Genomic DNA, 20,766 nt, shown 5'->3' on the forward strand with positions numbered 1-20,766 from the left:
TGTGGGGGGTGGGGCATGGATGGAAAAGAAGTGGGGAGACTCAGTCTGCTCCCCGTCCCAGAAACAAGATGTGCAATGAAGGAGGAAGGGACTTTAATGAACAAAAACAGAGGAAGCCAAAGTGCAAACTGTCCACCCCCCCATAGGGGAGCCATCGTGAACCCCATGTGCATCCCCTCACCCCCCTTCAGGACCCCAGCGGAGGCCCAAGGTTTGCAGCTTCTGTCTCAGGTAGCTCTTGAGCTGATGCAGGCCTCTCTGTGACTCCAGTTCCTCAAAGGGTAGCTGTGGGGAGAGGCAGCAGGTTATCCACAGGCCCTGTGGGTGCGGGAGTGGGGACCCACACAGTGTCACCAGGGGCAGGGCAGGGGAGGGGAGGCTCACCGGCAGAAGCTGGTAGCCCAGCAGGCCCAGGTGCCGTTCCCGCAGGGCCCGTGAGCCCAGCAGCACCCTGCTGTCCCGGCAGAAATGCCAGCGTTCCTGCAGCATCAGCACCACCCTGGAGAGAGAGCGGGCTGTGGCTCAGGGTCGCTGTCCATGAAGGCAGGGGAGGCCCTCCTGCCTCGTCCCTTACCTCTGGGCAGGGTCTTGGGCAGTGGGCTGAGAGGCAGCCTGGCCCTGGGGACAGGACCGGGGAGGGTAAGGTAAGAAAGGGTCCTGGGTCCTCACAGGAAGCACAGCACCAGAGCTGCTGACACACAGCAGGAAGTCTGCAAGGTGGGAGAGGAGAAAGGGCCACGGTTTTTAGCCACAGCTCCATGTCAGCCTGCTGCCTGCCCACATACCTGGAGCTCACCTGTGCAGTAACCTGGAGGCACGGTCAGGTCTTGGCGGTATTTCTCCTCCCCCAGCAACTGGCGCAGCCCCTCCGCCACTATATCCTTGTGACTGAGGGGGGTGGAACACCGATAGCAGGAAGGCCCAGGAGTCTCCCGTGTCCCCCTCCCCCCCCAGCTCTGTGACCCTAGGCAAATGCCTTGGTTGCTTCAAGGCCCATTTATTTATGACTGCTATGACCAGCCTAAAAAGGTCCCAGTTCTCTGGCCTTTCTACTCAGCTGCTTCTGGGCTGGTCCCTCCCCCTCCCCAGCTGCCCCATCCACCTGTACTTGCTGCGAGCACGGTCAGTGATGAGTGGCTGGGGGAAGATGGGCACTTTCTGCTTTCGGGGAAGGCGGGGACCCTGGTATCCTGGGAGTTCCAGCTCCACAGCCGTGTCCAGCAGGGAGAGGTAGCGCCGCACAATCAGGGCATGAGGGGTGCCTACAGGCAAGGGGACTGAGGTTTGCTGGGCTGCAGACTCCCACCCCCTCTACCCTGCCCACCAGCCCTCCAGGTCCCGGCCAGCCTTCCTGTCTGCGCACCACTGATGTGGTTGATGAAACCCGGGGAAAAGACAAACTGCAGGGCTCGGCAGGGCAGGCACCGAAGCTGGCACAGTGACATCAAGATGTTGACAGTGGCCAGGGGGGCCACCCCTGCTTCTCGAGCCAGGATCCTTTCAAGGCAGGGCATAAACTGCTGTTCCAGGGGAAAGTAGTTCAGCCGCCCAAAGGGCAGGACCAACTTCTGTACCACCTGTAGAGGGAGAGTAGCCATCACCCGGCATGGAACATTCTCCAAAACCCTTGGCAAGGTGGGCCTCTGGGAGGCTTGGTCTGCACGTTTAGACCGTCACTGCAAGGGCAGAACCATCCCTCTGCCTGACACACACCAGAAGTTTGTGGCATAAGCAGTGTCTTGAGCCCCATGCAATCAATCCCCAAACAAGTGGAGGAGACACTGCTATGGGGCCTGGCCCTTCAGGCCTAGAGGAGTGGGATCAATGAAGTTAAGACAGTGCTGAGTGCTTGGAGGACTGCATGTACTGGGAGGTGAAGCCAAGGAGTATGTGAGCAAAGATGGAACCCTGGGGGCAGGGCCTGGCTTGGCTGTTTGCTGTAGGACACAGCAGCCAATCAAGCTGGACAGGGGCTGAGCCTGACAGGGTGTCTGGGAAGCAAGGGAGGCAATCCCACCTTGCTGTTGAGCTGGGCTTCCTGGACCACCAGGAAATGAGCAATGGCTTCCAGAAGCTGGGGCTCCCGCAACCGGTGTCGGGCCAGGTGCTGGGCCAGGAGCACCATCACGTGGGGAGTCAGTTCCTCTGGCCTGGCCTCTGTGAAGAACAGCTTATCACACTGGACCCTCAGGCCAGACCTTCAGACTAGTGTCCACCTTAGCCCAGACCCCCCCACCTGCCTCTTCCTTGGCCCCTGACCGCCAACCTGCCTTTAAACCCCTCCAGCACCTGCCAAGCTTCGGATGAGGTGCTGCTGTGGATGCCGCAGAAAGTGGGGGCAGCTCAGAGCAGCTTCCAACCTTTGCCCACCACGAAGGACAGGTTGCAGAGGGGGAGGAGGCTTCAGGGGGAGGCGTGACCTTCGCTCCCCCTCCAGGGCACACACCAGGGGCGCATCTGACGGAAAGCCTGAGAGGGAGAGGGTCAGAGGGGGCAGTCCTGGTGACGAAGCTGCTCTGCTTTGCTCCAGTCCTGGGGTGGTTCCCCTACTCTCTCATCTCCATTTCCTGGGCTGGAAGGTTAGCTACAGTGTAAGTGGAAACACTGGAGAAATGTGAAATACCATGGGAACTAAGGGATCAGAACAGCTTATGGGGAAGGCTTTCTACAAAGATGGCAAATATGTTCTCATCTCGTTCTATTGGTGACAAATTGTGGGGGCTCCTAGAGCACCATGGTAGAAGGAATCTGAGGCAGCACCCTAAGGCTGCAGCAAACGCTGCTCGCTGCTCGGCTCGGGATGCCTGTGAGGGAGAGCCACAGTGGATTGGTGTGGCTATTCTGGCAAGCCTAGGAGGTGAATTCTGTCAGTGATCTTGGGTCCTCTACTGCTCTTCTCTATTCTTTCATTAACACCCACCCCCAGGCAACCCTCCTCACCAAGTAAGACGGCAAGGTGCAGACACACGTGGATGGTGTGAATGTCAAAGGAGGGGCAGTTTCGGATGATGAGCTGACTCAAGTCCTGCAGTGAGGTCTGCTCCACAGGCGGGGGCCGTGGCTGAGACCCCAAGAGCTGGCCCAGACGACGAAGCGCCACTGGGTAGTGGTGGGCGTGCACCTTGGTAGGGTTCTGGCCCAGCCAGCGCACCAGCTCCCCAGGGCTCCTCGCCTGTTCCAGGAGCCGCTGCAGGCCCTGCACAGGACCTGTGTGGGGGCCTCCTCCAGGAGGCTGGTCCCCCCACTTGCTGGGCCCCAGACAGAAGGGCTGTATTGGTGGGAACAGCAGCAGGCCAGACAGCTGAGCAGCAGAGGCCTGGGCAGCAAGCAGGACTCGAAGCATGGAGTTGGGTGATGGAGACCCTGAGGGCGGCCCAGAAAAGGGGGTGAGGTTTTCTCCAAAGGGGAGAAAAGCCTGCTATCTACTCCTCACCTCACTCCCCATTCAGAGGGGTCTAGGGTCAGAGCAAACCAGAGTCAGTCATGCTCAGCCTTCTTTGTGACTGCCTTGGTTCTCTTCCCCACCCGCCTCTCTCTCTTTGCCTCCTTCCATCCTTGGGAACAGCAATCATAATCCTTCAGTGTTCTCAGCGTAGGGATATTTACAAAACAATTCCACATGCATTATCTTCTCTGATCCTCCTTACACGCGTATGGGGCGCTAGGCAAGACTGGCATTACCTCGATTTCACAGGTGGAGAAACCAAGACCCAGAGAGGTGAAGGGGTTAAGTTAAGCCCGGGGTCATGAATCTGGTTAGTGGTTGCGCCCAGCCTGGAGCCCAGATCGCCCCGGCGATAGGCCCTCCAGACCACCTCCCCCTCCCGCCGGAGGCGGCGGCGGCACAGAAGGTGGAACGTGGGCTCCGCAGCCGGACGGTCCTGGGTTCCATGCTGGGTGCTCCCACTTACCAGCTGCGTGACCTTGGACCAGTGGCTTCGTCTCTCTGCCTAAGCCTTCTCGCCTGTGAACCGAGAGCGCAGCGCCCACCTCGGAAGACGCCCGTGGAGCCTGAATGCACAGGTTTGCGGAGGCGCGGAGTCGGCGGTGTCAGGGGCCCCCACACCCACCCAGGCCGGGGACCCCCAAGAGACCTGGTCACGGTCGCCAACACCAACTCCCGCAGCCCTCCCGCGGCCCGCCCCGCAGGTGCCGCCCCTACATGACTCCCCAGGCCCCGCGCAGGTCGCTCCCTCAGTCGGTCTTGGGGCCCGGGAGCCGAGCTCCCCCCGCGGCCTCCTCATCGACCGGCCACCGAGCCCGCCATCTTCCCAGCAGCCCCCGGACGCCAATCGCCGCTCTGCCCTCGGCCAGCAGAGACGTGGCTCCCGTCAGGCCCTGCGCGCTGGGCGCCGCCAGCCCCGCCCCCCGCTTCCGGGCAGCTGCGCAGGCGGCGCCGGGGGCGGGGCCAGGGGCCAGCCCGGGGCAGTGGAGAGGTGAGGACAGCTCGCGGCGGGCCTGGGCGGGCTGGGCAGGCGGAGGGCCCAGTCCGTGCCGCCACCGCTTTCCTCCCAGTGGGCAAGGGCCCCTGCCCCCACGGGTCCACACGCGCAGACACACACCAAGAGTGAAAACTTCACAGTTATTTAATCTGCACAAGTTCCAGAGAACTCCCTCGGCCCCTCCCACCCCCCAGGGTCCTTGGGTCCCCAAATCAGCACTAGGAGCAATCAGGGAAGAGAGGTGGCTGGGTCTTCAGGCAGAACTCTAGGCCGGGCCCAGGGGTGTGGCCCCGCTCTGCCCAGGGCCAAGGCAGCGACAGCAGCTGGCTGACCCGGAGGAGCCCACGGTCAGTGGTGGCTGAGAGCCCGCAGCCCCCGACGGTGGCTCGGAGCCATGGAGGTCACAGAGAGGGGCCTCCACCTGCCCCTGGAGTGCTCTGCGGCGCAGGCCTGGGCTCCAGGGTAGCGGGAAGAGACAGGCCAGAGAGGTGGGCCTGGGCAGACAGCAGCTCCCACGGCGCGGTGGGGACCAAGGTCCTGAGGGGCCAGCCACACTGCCGAGAGCCCGTGGAGGCACTACGGGCGGTACATGGCAAAAGCCAGGAAGCTGAGGATCAGGGTGAAGCCGGCCAGCCCCAGAGTGGCTGTCAGGGGAAAGAAGGGCCGGTACTGGATCTGGCAGTACCAGAGCAGCAGCAGCAGCAGGAGCAGCAGGGGGAGCAGCAGGCTGCCTATTTCCAGCCCGGAGGGGCCTGGCTCTGACCCCGGTGGGCAGGGGGGGTGTGGGGGACCGACCCGTGTGGACACGTGGCAGTGGAGAACGCAGTTGGGAGGGAGGTGAAGGCTGCCCAGGGTCTGGGTGTCGTCTCCCAGCAGCTGTCCTTGGTAGATGAGTCGTACCTGCTGCTCCCGGCCAGGAAACTGGGTCCTGAGGAGAGAGGGACCTGGGTAATAGAGCAGGCCTCAGGCAATCCTAGTCCCTTGCCCAGAGTAATAGTCCCACCCTTCACCTCTGTCCTCCACCCAGGTCATGGCGCCCAAGGGGGTCCCCTCCTCTACGGGGAACAGTCCAGTGTGTGCTTTGGGCACCTGGGTCCCCTCATCTATAAAACACGGGGGACGTCTCCAGTGTCTCTGGTGGCCCTTCCAGGTCTATGATCACTCCCACCCACGCCTTAGCATTTGTTCCTTTCCTCATCCCAGCTTACCTTTTCAGGGAGCCAATGGTGTCGTGGGGCCAGGCCCTGGCCACCTGCTCTGAATCGTTGAGGAATTTCAGCCGAAGCACTAGAGGCTCCTGGGGGGAGTCCGGCGGTGGCGTCGTGGCTGGGAGCCCTGTGCCAGGCTCTGGGTGTGCAGCCTGCCCTCTGTGTCTCAGGCTGGGGGTCTCGGCTCCTGGGGCCTCCCCTCTGACTGTGTCGGTGACCACCATGGCTTCGCTGGGCTGCGCTGGTGTTGCGGTCCCTGATGGCTGGGGCAGTGGGTCAGCGCTCTCCGAGGTGTGTGTTGAGACCCAGGCGAGAGCCAGCACCAGAAGGCAGGCAAGCACCGCGAAAAGGACAGTCACCTCATCACCCACCCCTTCAATCAGGGCCATGGCACCCGCCTTGCCCGCAGCGCTACTGAGCTGGAGAGGCACAAAGAACCCATAAGGGGTTGAGGGGCTGGCTCAGAGGGGCCAACAGCTCTCTGAACGTCAACAGGCTCCTGACCCCACCCACCCCACTTTCCCACCGTCCTCACTTTGTCCCCTTACCCCAGCCCCAGCCCAGGGCATAGACTGTTTGGACTCCCAGTTGCCTCAAACTTGCTTCACGTGTCCCTTCCCATCATCGAATTCCAAGTCCTAACTTTTGTAACCGAGTTCTAGGTCTTTAACCAGCTCCCAAATTCACCCAAACACTATCCGGAGATAAGGTGCCTTGACCTTCCGAGCAACCTCTTCCCTAAATTCAACTCCCACCAAACTTCACCTTAAATCTTACCTATTCTCCCGCCTGTTTCATCTCAAAATTTGTTCCTTCACCAATTTCACCCAAAGCTGCTTATCTACCCCAAAGCTCAGCTCCTGCTCCGCTGCTAAAGTTTCTCCAAGGGGGAAGAAAAAGGGCCTCTACGCCGCCGCCCTCTTACCATTTACCCAAACCCCACCCACCCACGCGGACGGCTTCCCTAGGGTTCCCAGCACCAAAAGTCAAACTCCGCCCTTTGGCATTCTGGAGCCTCCTAAGGTTGCCACCCCCCACCCAGCGCGGCCCCACCCTGCGGCGGCTCGACTCCGCGCCTCGGAAAGCCTCTCCAAACCCAGCCCCCTGATGGACCCCAGATCCAGCTGGGGACCCGGGACTTCGCCCGCCCCATCCCCAACTATTCCATCGCCCCCCTCCCACCCCCGGGCGTAGGAGGGCACGGGCAATTCCGGGATGGGGAGAGCGGGTGACTGCTAGAGCTCGGGGAGGCGGGGTGGGCGCGGGCGCGGCTCGGGGACTCACCGCCCGGCTCCGCCGGCTCCATAGCGGACCCTAGGCCACTTCCGGGCGGGAGGCGCCGAGGTCGCAGACACCTGAAGACACCCCCACCCCCTTCTCCGCCGCCGCCATCCGGAGCATTGTGGGACTTGTAGTCCTGACCGTACGAAATCCCCGCCCTCCTCCCTGCGGACCTACCAGCAGGGCTGGGCGGACTGGTTCCCAGCCCTCAAGTTGCGGAGGGGAGGGCAGGGCAGGGTTGGGAGTTGTGATAGCCCCCAGAGGTCTGGGCCTGGGCCGCAGCAGCATCCGCACCCCCTCTGCCAGCATCCAGGGCATCTGTCACTGCAGAAACCAACGTCAGCAGGAGCATATCAGAGCACCCGAGTTTGGAGATGCAGGCTCTGGTGAACTCAGGTGGCTCCTTCTACTCTTCTGTCAAGTGAACGCCTGGAGGCACCTTGCCCGCCCCCCTGCCCCATTGACTCTCCGGCCCAGAGCCTAGTAACCATGGACTGCCGCACCAGGCTGGCTGAGGATACATCCCAGGCCGGTGGGGCTGTTCTGTTTCCCCGGTCCCCTTTTCTCCCTTTTCCGCCTTGCCCCTGCAAGACTGGGAACCAAGCATGGACTTCGGAACCTGGCACAATGCTGATCCCTTATCCCTTAATGACCTTAGGTTCGTTATTGAATTTTGAACCTAAATTTCTTCATTTCTTCATAAGGCAATTGTAAGGAAGAAATTCGGTGTTTTGATAAATAAATGTGGAAACTATGTAAGGGATCTGTCACATCGTAGATATTTGCTCAACTAGTGTTAGGACACTCCCTCCATTCAAATCTGGGCTTGGAAATGGAATCCTTAGCATGTTGGTGTGTAGAGCATGTGATTTGATCCCCAGCCTGGCCTAGGCCAGCTAATTTCTGTGGGTTTTCCCTCCTTCCTCTGGGCTCCTTATAGCCACAGAGATCCCACATCCTGGATTTTATAGGCCAGTCCTGATTAAAAAATATTATACCCTCATGTTCCCATAGCACATGCCTATTTGTGGGAGCAACTACTCCCAAGTGTTGCCTTAAGAAGTCAGTTTAGCCCAGCTGGTGTGCTTCAGTGTTTGAACATTGACCTATGAACCAGGAGGTCATCCTTAGATTCCCTGTGAGGGCACATGCCTGGGTTGTGGGATCGATCCCCAGTAGGGTGTGTGCAGGAGGTGGCTGATCAATGATTCTCATCATTGATGTTTTTATCTCTCTTTCCCTCTCCCTTCCTCTCTGAAATCAATAAATATATATATATTTTAAAAGAATATCAGTTAAAAAAACACACACCTCAATACAATTTACCAGAAAAAAAGAATGTCAGTTTATTTTATTTTAAAAACATTTTTAGCCCTAGCTGGTTTGGCTCAGTGGATGGAGCAACTGCCTTCGGACTGAAGGGTCCCAGGTTCAATTCCAGTCAAGGGCACATGCCTGGGTTGCAGGCTTGATCCCCAGTGGGGGGGTGTGCAGGAGGCAGCCAGTCAGTGATTGTCTCTCATCATTGATGTTTCTATCTCTCCCTCACCCTTCCTCTCTGAAATCAATAAAAATATATTTAAAAATTTTATTGATTGATTTTAGAGAGAGAGAAGGGAGCAATATCAATTTGTTGTTCCACTTTATTTATGAATCCATTGGTTGATTCCTGTAAGTGCCCTGAGGGCACCAGAACCAGTCCACCCATCCCCGCACATGGGTGGGTCCCATAGCCGTGCATATTGGGACGAGGCTCCAACCAACTGAGCTACTTGGCCAGGGCCAAGAATGTTACTTTAGATTTATAACATATAGAACCTATTTATCTCTAGTTCCTTTACTCCCATTCATCCATTTGTTCTACAAACACGTATGCCAGACATGTGTCAGATGCTGTCCCTGCCCTCATGGGGTTCCTGTGCTACTAGGGGACACACATGTAGACAGCACACCAGTGCAAGAATAGGTGTGTGCTGGCTGCTGGGCAACACATTTCAGAAGCTCTATAGCCTCAGCATCTCTCCTGGGAGCTACCTGGTAGCAACTTCTTGCTGTGGATTCTAATTAAGCATCTAAAACAGATGCTTTTAGAATTATAGAACATCAGAGCTAGGTGTTCTGTTCAACCACTATACTTTGCAGATGAAGCCCAGAGAGCGTATGACATCCTGAATGTCAAACAGGTAGATGGGTCCACATCTCTCGGGAGGTGGGAGGTGGGGAAGCCTCCAGTGTTGATTAGCTTGCATCTCATTCTTTGGAAGGTTCGAGAAACTTAGGAATGGTGACTTGATTGGTACTGGGGCAGAGCTGTGTGGATAGCCAAATGGGAGACAACTTTATGCTGGTCTTAGCCTGGGAAGTGGAAGTGTGTTTAAAAAGGATGACAGACTGGTGCAGCCATTATGGAAAACAGTGTGGAGTTTCCTAAAAAAATTAAATATGGAGCTGCCATTTGACCCAGTGATCCCACTTCTAAGAATATATTCTAAGAAACTCAAAACACCAGTCAGAAAGGATGTATGCACCCCTATGTTCACAGCAGCTCAATTTACAATAGCTAAAATCTGGAAACAGCCTAAGTGCCCATCAGTAGATGAGTGGATAAAAAAGCTGTGGTACATTTACACCATGGAATACTATGCAGCAGTAAAAAAGAACTCTTACCCTTTGAGACAGCATGGAGGGACCTAGAGAGCATTGTGCTAAGTGAAATAAGCCAGTCAGAGAAAGACAAGTATCACATGATCTTACTCATGTGGAATCTAATAAACTGATGGAACAAAATAGATCCAGAGACATAGAAGCATAGAACATATTTTGGAATCTCAGAGGGAAGCGTGGGTAGGTGGGAAGAGATCAACCAAAGGACTTGTATGCATATAGGCATGGACACACACAATAGGGTGGTGAAGGCCTGGGGTGGGGAGCAGGGGTGGGCTAGAAGAGGTCAATGGGGGGGGGGGAGGAGACATATGTAATACTTTCAACAATAAAGATAAATTTAAAAAAATAAAAAGGATGACACATGTCAACTGTGCCAGAAGACATGGGGGACGGTGTGGAGAGGCAGCCTGTGCTGATGGGCTGGGCTGGTGTCTTGGACATGCCACCTCTATGGGTTTTAAGAAAGGCTGGTGAGAGGGGTGGCTAGCAGAACTGCAGACAGCTTTGGCAATGGGAATGCAGAGGACTGGGACCGTGAAGGAAGCTCCCTGGCCCCAGAGGAGTGGACATGAACGCAGGATGGACAAAGGCGTTAATGCAAAAACATTAAGACAGTCATGTGGGCCCTGTTGTCTCTTGAATGGGGTGAGTTGGGGAAGAAGACATATATTTGATTCCTCCCTCTTCTTTTTAAAAAATATATTTTTATTGATTTCAGAGAAGAAGGGAGAAGGAGAGAGAGATAGAAACATCAATGATGAGAGAGAATCACCGATTGGCTGCCTCCTGCACGCTCCACACAGCGGGATCAAGCCCGCAACTCAGGCATGTGCCCTTGGCTGGAATCCAACCAAACCGGCTAGGTCTTCTTCTTTATTTTTTAAAGTATTACATGTCTCCTTACCCCCCCCCCCCCCCCCGCACTCCCACCCCTCAGGGCAAACCCTCCCTCTTCTATGTACCGGTGGGGTTCCGCAGAGGGGTCTTTAAGGAGAAGAGGGAAGATAGGAGAGGGGAGTTATTGTTCAAAGTATCCTTTCCAAGGCGCCCCCCCCCCCCCCAATAGAGCTCTCAGAACTGAAAATAGAATTTCAGCCTCTGTGCTGCAGCTGGCAGTGGGGAGTCCAGGAGGAGGCTAGAGAGAGAACCCCGAGGAAGGGGTAGTCTCTAGGGATGACCTCTGGCCAGGGACAGGGGAGCCTGTGCCGCATTGAAGGCAGGACAATGTAAGGGAGGCGCAGCTGGGCCTGGGCTAGCGGCCCTCTTCTACCAATCAACCATGTTCATCAGCACCCTCAGGCGCAGGGCACTGTTCGGGCATTGCCCAGAGATAGGGCACCCCGCCCAAACCGGCGTAGGAAGGCGAAAGTGACAGCCGGGCCGGAGGAGGCCAAGGCCACAGGCCCTCGGAGCGGTGGTCCCCGCGGCGGGTGTGGGTGGGGGCGGGAGAGGAGGCGGAAGGGCTAAGGCGTGGTGGGAGGGGCCGGAGCGCCCGGCTGGAGCGCGAGGCTCCGGGGTGGAGGCTGCAAAGCCTGCGAGCGAGGGGCGGGGGCGCTGGGCCCGCGCGCTGGAGGGGCGGGGGCGGCGGGGAGGGGGCTCGGGCTGCGTGTGCAGGAGCCGGCGGGGGTGGCAGTGCGTGCGCATGACGCGGGGGGAGGGCCCGGGCCGCGCGCTCCCGGTGCCGTTGTTGTTGCCGCTGGAGGCTGCTCAGAGGCAGCGGGATCGCGGCGGCGGGAAGCGCCCGGCAGCGGCCACAGCGTGCGCGGCGGCGCCTCACGGCCAAGGCCCCCGGCCCCCGGCCCCATGCACTAGTCTCGTGCCGCCGGCTCCGTAGTCCCAGCCCCGCCAGCCCCGCGCGCCCGCCCGCCGCCGCCGCAGCGCCGCCCCGGCCTCGGCCGGGCCCGCCTCGGGCCCCGCGGCTCCGGAGCCATGAACTTCCAGGCGGGCGGGGGGCAGAGCCCGCAGCAGCAGCCCAGCCTGGCGGCACCGGGAGGCGGTGGCGGCGGCGGCGGAGGCGCGGGGGGCGGCGGGCAGTTTGGTGGCGCGGGGCCGGGGTCCGGGGGCGGCGGCGGCCCCTCGCAGCAGCTAGCCGGCGGCCCCCCCCAGCAGTTCGCGCTCTCCAACTCGGCGGCCATCCGGGCCGAAATCCAGCGCTTCGAGTCCGTGCATCCCAATATCTACGCCATCTACGATCTCATCGAGCGCATGGAGGACTTGGCACTGCAGAACCAGATCCGGGAGCACGTCATCTCCATCGAGGGTGAGCGGAGCTGGGGCGCGGTGGCCCCTCCGGGCTCTGCGGGTCCGGCCTGGCCATGCTCTCCCCGTCGGGGATCCTCGCGCGCCTCAGGTCCGGGCCACGCGGTTTGTTGAATGCCGGCGCTGCAGTGCCGGCGTCCAGGCTTCGCCATATCTCGTCTGGGGACACTCTGGGGCTGGGGCCGGTCCCGTGCCAGGGTTTGCGTTTTCTGCTTTTAGTGCTCGGGGCTCAAAGATAGTGTCTCTCCGGGGACCGGGGCGCTCGGAGCCGTAGAGGGTCCGGGAGTGGGGGGTCTGTGCCAAATCTGGTCAGGCATGTCCCGGGAGGGTGGGCGCAGCGGCGGGCCTCGGTGGCCCGGGGGGTGGGGCCGCTGCCTGGGAGGCGTCTCAGCTGTCCAGGCTCTGCCCCGCGGCGGGGCTGGGGATCGGAGCCTCCGTTAGTGGATGTTAGCCTTCCCGGGCCCAGTGCCCGCAGGCCGGGGAGGGTGGCGCTCGCTGCGGCGCGCCCTCTCCCGACGCACATCCCGCAAGCTGCCGAGGCCCGGTGGGCTGGGCCTGACTCGGGCTTGGGCGCTGCGACCGTGTGGGAGGCGCTGGCCTGTCCATCCGCGCCTTCGCCGGGTCCCACGCGCGCCGGACCCACCGCTGCTTTCCAGGGAGCCTCTTGTGGGTCACTGACCAACTTCCAGGGACACGTCGCCGGGTGTCAGGGACTGAACCCCCCGCCCCCCCCCCCCCCCCCACACACACACACTGCCCAGCACTCCTTTCCCAGGGGCAGGAGAGATGGTGTAAGCTGCTGGTAGATGCCCCTCGACCCCTGGTGTGGTGGGGGCTGCTCCACCCGCAGGCACTCCTGTGGCGTGGTGACCTTTGAGCGCCCAGTGGGCAGATGGCCTCACCCTGGGCCATCTGCTTCCTCCTCAGGTTCCATTCCAAGGGGAACGCCCACCAGCAGGTGGTGGGTTGGGCCTTAGTGGCAGTGCAGGGAGAGGGCTTTCCCTGATGACAGAATTGTGCACGGGGGCCTGGCCACTACTTGAGCCTTGCAGTTAGGGCTCACTCCCATTTTCATCTCTTTGTGTGAGGCTCTGGGGGCTCCTCATCTGAACACCCTGTTTCCGCTTTCAGAGCTCCCTGTAGCCGGGGAAGGAGCATGGGGTCTTTTGGGAGTAAAGGGCCCATTAGAGCTGGGGTCCTGCCCTTCTGTGGTGACATCCCAGCCTGACTGCTTTCTGTCCTTTCCCCAGCCCTCTCTAGCCTCTTTTCTCTCAAGGCTGAGTTCATTGTGAACTAATTAGGTGACAGAAAAAACCTCATTAACATGGATCCAAGTAAATGGCCTGAATCAGTGCTGTGGCTGGGGACCTGGAGATGGCATTGTGTGATCCCCGCTCGCCCCAAAGAGAGGCAATGACCAGTTTTCCCTCCTGGAGCTGAAGCAGGTGGGGCAGGGAGAGCAGTCATTCCCTGCAGCTTCCGTGTCCTTTGGGGGAAGTAAGAGAAGTTGCTGATCAGCTCCAAGATCCCACCCCCATCCCTCTTGGTGAAGAGACTTGGAGGGACCAGCCACGGAAGGGGAGAGGGAAGACATCTGTCACAGAGCCTTTCCCAGAGCAGGGAGAGCCAGGAATCTCAGCTTCCACATCTAACTCCGCTTCCTTTGTCAGTGATTAACCCCCACCCCCAGCTCGGAAGTCTCTGGCCCGGCATCACTGCTGATGTGAAGGCCATGATTGCCTTACGCACTCGGGTTTTCACCCAGTCTTAAATTCAACACAACTGGCAGATTCCCGTCTTAGAGCTCTCCCCCGTGACCAACTTCCCCTCTGTGGTTTGGAAGTACCCCATGTTCCTGCTTAGCCTGGAAGCTCGGTATTACCCCTGTGAATCCTGGGACCCGATGTCTCATTGTCACCAGGCCCAGCTGCTCCTCACACATCCGTTCTCAGCTCTCCTGATCCCTGCTTCCCTGTTCTTTCTTGGCAAGGCCTCCCACCTCTTTCTCCCCCCCGCCCCCTTTCTCCCCAAACTCTTTCCTGGAACCCGTTTATATTACCCATCTCACCGCTGCTATCCCACTTCTATCTCCCCAGCTTTTCTGCTGTAGGCAGGATCAAAAAAACCCAGGAAACTCCTCCAACTTCTGCCCTATATCCTTCCTCACTCCATCTGCCAAACCATATTGCTGCGATCCTGCAAAGCAGTGTCCCCACCTTCTTTTTTGGCGGAGGGCGGGGAACAGCTTCTCGGAGGTTCCCTGCTCACTCTGAGCCTGACTGAGCCCCCGTGCCGGGGCCCAGCTGACCTGGGTTTCGGTTGTTACATAAACACACTCCTGGCCTGGGCGGCAGATCCTGTGTTTACTAGGGATGAGCCTCTTAGTGGGAAGGAATGGCATTTTCCTGGTGTATAATACGTCTCCGCCTCACTCCGAGAATACTCTCCGAAGGGTTTCTGGTCCAGCTCTGAAGGTGACCTGGAAGATGCAGTCAGGGTCCCTCTGGGACTGAGGAAGTGCGGTGGCACCATGCCCGCCTGTCCTGGCTCTGCTTCTCTCGGTCACCTCTGACCCTCTCTGACCCCATGGTTAGGGCAGGGGGGAGCTGAGGAACATACAGCTTTGTGGGGTTTTAGGACAGGATTTGAGGGGAGGCAGACTGTTTTTGAAAAGTCCCATTCCCCACCAAAGGCCAGAAAAAGAGAGGATGTGAATGAAAGAAGGATAGCCAGGAGCTGGGACTGGGATGGAAGGCTGACCCTGTGCTGACCCTCTGAGCTGCTCTCACCTCCCTTGTGGGGACACTGAGACTCAGAGAAGGGAGGGCTCCAAGCTGATCAGCCAGGGATCAGGCTGAGCCTCAGGCAGGGCCACAGGCTGGATCCTACAGGGAAGGGAACTCCAGGGACTTGCATGGGGCTCCTGCCTTAGAAAGAAGACTGCAGAGGAGCGGGGCCTCAGCTCAGAGGGGGGGCAGCCTGGGCACCTGGAATGCAGGGAGCTGGGCCAAGCGAGGAAGAGCCAGATGAGCTGTTGGGAGAAGCAGCCCTTGGGGTCCCAGCAGGTGGCCTGCAAAGCAGAGTTGTCCCGAGATGTGCCCTCTCCCCGCAGGCCTGCCAGAGGGGCGGGCGAACAGGCTTGGGCCTGGCAGTGGACCTTGGCCAAGGGTGTGCCTCATGGCCACCACTGTGTGCGGGGACTGGGCTTTATCCACTGGGTGACGGGGTCCTGTCCTTGTTTTCCCCTAGGGCAGTGGTCGGCAAACTCATTAGTCAACAGAGCCAAATATCAACAGCACAACGGTTGAAATTCCTTTTGAGAGCCAAATTTTTTAAACTTAAACTATATAGGTAGGTACATTGTTATTAACTTAATTAGGGTACTCCTAAGCTGGCCTTTGCTAAAAACTCAAGGGGCCAAAGAGCTGCATGTGGCTCGAGAGCCGCAGTTTGCCGACCACTGCCCTAGGGTCTTTGTTCTTTATTTTTTATTTTCGTTGATTTGGGAAAGAGAGATAGAAACCTCAATGATGAGAATCATTGATCGGCTGCCTCCTGCACGGGAGGCTGATCTCCACACTGGGGATCGAGCCCACAACCCGGGCATGGGCCCTGACTGGAAATCGAACCATGACCTCCTGGTTCATAGGTCGATGCTAAACCACTGAGCCACTCGTGCTGGGCTCCCCTAGGGTCTTTTTAATATTTATTTATTTAAATATATTTTTATTGATTTCAGAGAGGAAGGGAGAGGGAAAGAGAGAAACATCAATGATGAGAGAGATTCACTGATTGGCTGCCTCCTGCATGCTCCCTACTGGGGATAGAGCCCGCCACCCAGGCATGTGCCCTTGACTGGAATCGAACCCGGGACCCTTCAGTCTGCAGGCTGACACTCTATCCACTGAGCCACACCCAGTTAGGGCCAACTAGGGTCTTTTTTAAAGCAAAGTCCCTTTGGGCATTCCAGAGGCCGGTTGGCTTGTTCTCACCCTCACCTTGGTCTTTCAGGCACTTTCTTCCGTAGGCTCGGCGCTTGGTAACATTCTAAAGAGGGTTTTCCTGTTGGTTCAAGTCTAGGCTAGAGAGAGGGGGTGCTGAGCTGGGGCGGATGTGTTGGGGGGGGGGGGGCGCTCAGTGGGGCTCAGCAGCCACACTCTTCCTGGCAGGCCTTCCTGGGGCTTTAGAGTTGTTCCCTGTCTGTGTGTCCGGTGGCTAGATCCTGGCAACAGCCCTATGATGCAGAGAGAATTGTATCCATTTTGGAGACAGGGAAGCTGTCTCCTGAGGTAACTGGGCATCCCCGAACCTGGTGATGCTCTCCTAGGGGACTTGCTGAAGTACAGTTTCTGAGGCTCCCTCTAAGGGGTCTGGGATGCATCTGCGTTTGGAAGTTTCCTGGGCCATTCCAGTCATTAGCTGGTTTAGGGAATGAGTGCCTGGTGGCGGCTGGCTGCTTATTGAGGACTTTGCACAAAAGAGTTCTAGGAATTCTGAAAAAGAGGATATCCGAGGGGGTGCTAGAGGCCAGGGAGAGCCACACTCGTTCCAGATACATTTATTTAGCTCCGACTGGGTGGCCCAGTTGCATCTAGCTCCGTGGAAGGCAGGAGGGAAGGAGGGAAGGAGCGGCTCTGGCTGCTCTCTGGATCCCTGAGGTGAATGGATCAGCCTGCACGAGGTACCAGACAGGGGACTGGAAGTGGCAGGAATAAACCCAGATTTTTAAAAAATTAGGGCAAAAAGTTAGATACTGGGGAAGACCTCTCAAGGCCCTTTTCCTTAAGGTTACAGGAGAGGGATGGAAAGACCCACCCCAGCCTGACCTCAGGCAGCCGGGAGGACCCCCCCTCCCCATTCAGTCCTCATTCACTGCCAGGTGGGAGACTACGTGCAAATAAGACAGCCCTTGCTCCCAAGTGCCTGTGGCCAGTGCCTACCGTTTACTTCACTATTTCTTTCTTTAACCAAATGTGAGTGCCAGGCAAGTGGTCCGGAGAAGGAACAGGTTTCCGAGGCAGCAGGGGAGGTAAAAGCATCGCGTGGTGGTCACGCAAGCAGCAGGCGGGGCATGAAGTCCACGGGGACGGCAGGAGAACCCTGGTTCGGCGGACTTAATGCTTTATCCTGTATTAGCCATTTACACTTTGCCATGTTTCAGGAGGCCATGTGAGGTGGAGCTTAATCCTGCAGGAGATGGGCTGTCGCAGGAGGCTGCATTGGAGAGCGCGCGCTCGGCCCCAGGTGCCGGGCAGGCGGACCAGAGGGTGGCCCAGCGGAGTTAGAGGGGATGAGTGGGCTCTTAGTGTCCGCACGGTGCTTTTGCACCGTGAGCCCTCAGAACCGCGGGAGGGGGAAACAGAGACGCCCTTCTAGAAAAGCGGGACTCGCTGGGTGAGCTGAGACCTGGGGAGGCAGACGCGCCCTGAGAGGCTCGGGGTTGCTGTTCAGTGTCTCCTGAACATCCACCTGCCTGGACCCTCGGCTTGTCCTCAACTCGAGATCAGTTTAACCAGGTTGATTCCTCCTGCCCTTGCTGCCTTCCACCGTGCAGGCCGGGGGCATGGGGCAGGCCCCTGGAGTGTGGGGCTGAGCACGAGGCTGTGGATGTGGGGAAGGGACGGCCCTGGGACACCTGCTTGGAGGATGGAGACTTTGCTCTGTGCAGAATTGCACCAATTAGCATTCTTCCGCCGGCCTGCCTGCCTGCCGGAGAGTGTCAGGAGGCCTTTGCAGCATTGCGGTCACTGTTCCTTTTCCCACAGGCTCTTGTGGGGTGTGCAACTATCATCCCCATTTGCAAATGAGACAGCCTAGGACTTAGACAGGGGTAACTCCCCCAGGCCACACAGGAGCGGCAGGACCAGGGGTATCACCTGGTTTTCCAGCTCTGTCTCACCTTTGCCCTTCAGGGAAGGACCAGTGAGCTTTTGGGGGACCGTGCCGGACCCTAGTCAGCCCTGCTGGGGTGCCTCTCAGGGATGCTTTTGACCTGAATTCAACTTTTGGAAACATTTAGACTATAACCTAAGGGTGATGTAGTTCTTTCCTGCTGTATCTATCTTCTGATGTCTTTAAAAAAAACCACACATATTTTTTATTTATTTCAGAGAGGAAGGGAGAGGGAGAGAGAGATAGAAACATCAATGATGAGACAGGATCAGTCATTGATCGGATGCCTCCTGCATGCCACTACTGGGGATCGAGCCTGCAACCCGGGCATGTGCTCTTGACCGGAATCAAACCTGGGACCCTTCAGTCCGCAGGCCGACGCTCTATCCACTGAGCCACACCGGCGATGGCTCTCTTCTGATGCTTGAGTCCCCAGTTGGATGGTGGCTCTCGGAGCGGCCTCTCCCTTCTGTGAGCAGCCTGGGTGTGGATAGCCCGCATAGTAGGTGCTTGATCAGGAAACATTTCATAATGTTTAAACCTTGTTGAAGTTAAATATGTGTTCCCATGACAAGAATAACTTCTTGTAACGAATTCAAATGTGTAGGGAGTAGAAGAAATGTGTGTGTCCTCTCCCCCCAGAGTACCTACGTTGACTGTACGACCTGCTCCCTTCCTGTCTGTTTCCCAGCCCACAAATACCTGCTGTCAGCTACTCTGGGATGGATTGAGGCTATTGGTATTTCACAGCTAAGGGGGGTGGGGGGGTTTGTGGAAGGCTTGGCCGGAGTCATAGGTTCACGAAAGGCCCCAGGGCCCGTCCTCCCCTCTGGCAGCTCCCTAATGGGGAGTCAGGGTTCCTGGGTTCCCCGTCTGCTGTGCCGCTGACTGGCTGTGGGAACTTGGGCGGACGTGCACGCACCCTTGCAGGCGTGCACACCCACTCGGGCGGGTCTTCGTGGAGCAGCGTCCTGGTTGCACCTGTGCAGCTTGCCGTGACCCTGCGCGGGAGCGTCTGAACTAGCTCGGTCTTGGCTCGCTGGCCTTGGCCCCACTGGTCCAGGGGTGCAAGCCACAGTCACCGAGTGTTCGGCGTCTGGCTTCTCGCGCTCAGCCTGGCTTCTGTGGCGTGCGCTGCCTGGGGTACCTCAAGGAGCTGGTACTTGAAGGGGCCCTGTGTGGAGAGATGATCTCTTGTGCCTCAGTTTCCTCTTGTGAGATGGGGGGTAATTACAAAACCTACCTGTGGGGTGTGCTGAGGTGTGAGGGGGCTGTGCATGTTAGGGGCTCACAGCAGAGCCCGGCACAGAGCAAGCACCCCACGAATGCCTGTCCTGTAAAAGGCTGCGTGGTGCCCTGTGTAAGGGGGTAAGTTCATGACGCATCTCCTTGGACGGAGACCTTCGCACACCTGCCCGGTTATTTCCTCTGGACAGGTTCCGAGGAAGAAGGAAATGGTGAGACTTTTCGTGTGTGCACGTTTTTAGGGCCACACTACCCTCCCAGTTCCAGGAACAGAGGTCCCCATTCCCCGGACCCCTGCTGCCACCTGATTGGTTAAAAAGAGGACAAAATGATTTTCATTGCTGTTTTGGTCATTTGCATTTTGTTTAATTCTGTTTATAGTCTTTATTCATTTTGGTTTTTGTTTGTTCCTCTTTTTCTTATTATGTGTATAATAATTTTAATCTCTTAGATTTTTCTCTCGTGTACGTTTCTTTTTGCTGGAGGTAGGCGCCATGTCGGGGCCCCGAGGAGGCCAGCCCCACCCCCCTTGGTCCCAGGAGATGGCCCTGCGGGCTCTGTGCCTGGTGACAGTGTGTATTTCCATTGCTTTCTTTTCAGTCAGCACCCCTCTCTGCCACCGTTGGTTGGTGTGCCCGCCTACAGCAGCTTTTCTTTGTGTGTAATTTGACGTTTCGATGGCTTGCAGACCCGGAGCCCGAGCTCTGGAGTGGGCTGTGAGCCCAGTCACAGCCTCCTGGTGTGTGCGTGTCTGTGAGGTGGGCCGGGCTCCTGCCTGCTCCTGGCGGGCGCTCCCAGCCCCTCCTCCTCCTGGTCTCTTCCCGGGAGGGACCCAGGAAGATTTTGTTTTGTTAGATCATCTCTAAAGGAAGGCCCAACGCCTTCGGTCACTCCCAAGCCCCCTCTGCCTGGTGATTCCTTCTGGACTGTTCCACGTTGGGTGCTGTGGTGGAACGGAGCCCGGGCTTCGGGCCTCCTCTGTCAGAGCCTGAACAGGTTGCAGTGTTAGCTCTGGTGCTAGGCTGACTCGATTTGAACCCCAGACCTAACACTTGGTAGCTGTGTGACCTTGGGTGAGTTCCTTTACCTCTCTGTGCCTTGGCTTCCTTGTTGCTAACATGAGGTGAACAAGCACGCGTGTCCTGGTGTAGGCGGGAGAATGAAGTAAGTTAATGCACGTGGAGCTTAGACCAGCGCCAGCCTCTAGGAGTGCTCACGTGGGCCACCGCCGGTCCCCGTCCACACACCAGCTGCCATGCTCCGTGCAGGGTGGTGAGCACTGAGTGAGGGCGCCCGCAGCCGTAGCCCCCCCTAAGGGTGCTTCCTGAACCCGAGCCGCAGCCCGGAGGGGCAGAGTTTGGGGTTGGTTGGCATAGCTCTGCAGGCCCCGGGGCAAGGGTGCCCAGTAGGGATTTGTCTGAGGTTCCAGCTGATGGGCGTGGTGTGTCACAGCCCCGGATTGCCTTCATTGGATGATTTGCCTGTCAGTCAAAGTGTTTCCTCTAACTCAGCACCTAAAGGGTGGGGCAAAAGTAGGTTTACAGTTGTTCACTTGGAAAGTAATGCAATAATTAACAAATAATAATAATACAAGAGTAAACTGTGTTTTGTGTACTCACAAATATAAACCTACTTGTGTACTCACAAACCTACTTCTGCCCCACCCTGAGTCACGTGCAAATTTAAATGTTCAGGTGGCCATATTTAAAAAGTAAAAATGGTGAAATTGATTTTAATATTTTATTTAACCCATATAGCTGATATAGTACCAT

At 57.8% G+C, this 20,766-nt stretch overlaps 3 protein-coding genes across 11 annotated transcripts in view; 1 reads left to right on the forward strand and 2 right to left on the reverse strand.

The window, feature by feature from the left end:
• Window positions 1-79: 79 nt before the first annotated feature.
• FASTK (Fas activated serine/threonine kinase) lies at window positions 80-4,329 on the reverse strand. 4 transcript variants are annotated; one of them, XM_054725921.1, is made up of 11 exons: window positions 4,163-4,200; window positions 3,912-3,964; window positions 2,941-3,363; window positions 2,290-2,469; window positions 2,018-2,157; window positions 1,364-1,577; window positions 1,103-1,277; window positions 797-888; window positions 575-710; window positions 385-499; window positions 80-285 (listed from the first exon to the last, which is right to left on the reverse strand). In XM_054725921.1, coding segments are annotated over exons 1-11 (1,638 nt in total). In that variant the 5' UTR covers window positions 4,165-4,200; the 3' UTR covers window positions 80-177. The 4 variants fall into 4 exon arrangements, with proteins under 4 accessions (XP_054581896.1, XP_008156987.2, XP_027991377.2 ...); XM_008158765.3 differs by lacking the exon at window positions 3,912-3,964 and having other exon boundaries at window positions 1,103-1,262; window positions 4,163-4,329; XM_028135576.2 differs by lacking the exon at window positions 3,912-3,964 and having other exon boundaries at window positions 4,163-4,329.
• Window positions 4,330-4,568: 239 nt separating this feature from the next.
• On the reverse strand, window positions 4,569-7,035 carry TMUB1 (transmembrane and ubiquitin like domain containing 1). Of its 3 annotated transcripts, none has more exons than XM_008158762.3 (3): window positions 6,935-7,035; window positions 5,651-6,069; window positions 4,569-5,370 (listed from the first exon to the last, which is right to left on the reverse strand). In XM_008158762.3, the coding sequence occupies exons 2-3, from the start codon at window positions 6,037-6,039 to the stop codon at window positions 5,019-5,021; spliced, it is 741 nt and encodes a 246-aa protein (XP_008156984.1). In that variant the 5' UTR covers window positions 6,040-6,069; window positions 6,935-7,035; the 3' UTR covers window positions 4,569-5,018. The 3 variants fall into 3 exon arrangements, with proteins under 3 accessions (XP_008156984.1, XP_027991320.1, XP_027991319.1); XM_028135519.2 differs by lacking the exon at window positions 6,935-7,035 and adding an exon at window positions 6,428-6,924; XM_028135518.2 differs by lacking the exon at window positions 6,935-7,035 and having other exon boundaries at window positions 5,651-6,924.
• Window positions 7,036-11,256: 4,221 nt separating this feature from the next.
• AGAP3 (ArfGAP with GTPase domain, ankyrin repeat and PH domain 3) overlaps window positions 11,257-20,766 on the forward strand; it is a 54,014-nt gene continuing 44,504 nt past the window's right edge. For 2 of the 4 annotated variants that reach the window (XM_054725947.1, XM_054725948.1), the window contains exon 1: window positions 11,257-11,858. In XM_054725947.1, coding sequence (XP_054581922.1) covers window positions 11,528-11,858 — 331 coding nt within the window. In that variant the 5' untranslated portion in view covers window positions 11,257-11,527. The remainder of the gene's footprint in view (window positions 11,859-20,766) is intronic. The other 2 variants (XM_008158761.3, XM_028135546.2) reach the window with 2 other exon arrangements.

This window comes from Eptesicus fuscus, chromosome 14 (genome assembly GCF_027574615.1).
Source record: "Eptesicus fuscus isolate TK198812 chromosome 14, DD_ASM_mEF_20220401, whole genome shotgun sequence".
In the NCBI taxonomy this organism is placed as follows: domain Eukaryota; kingdom Metazoa; phylum Chordata; class Mammalia; order Chiroptera; family Vespertilionidae; genus Eptesicus; species Eptesicus fuscus.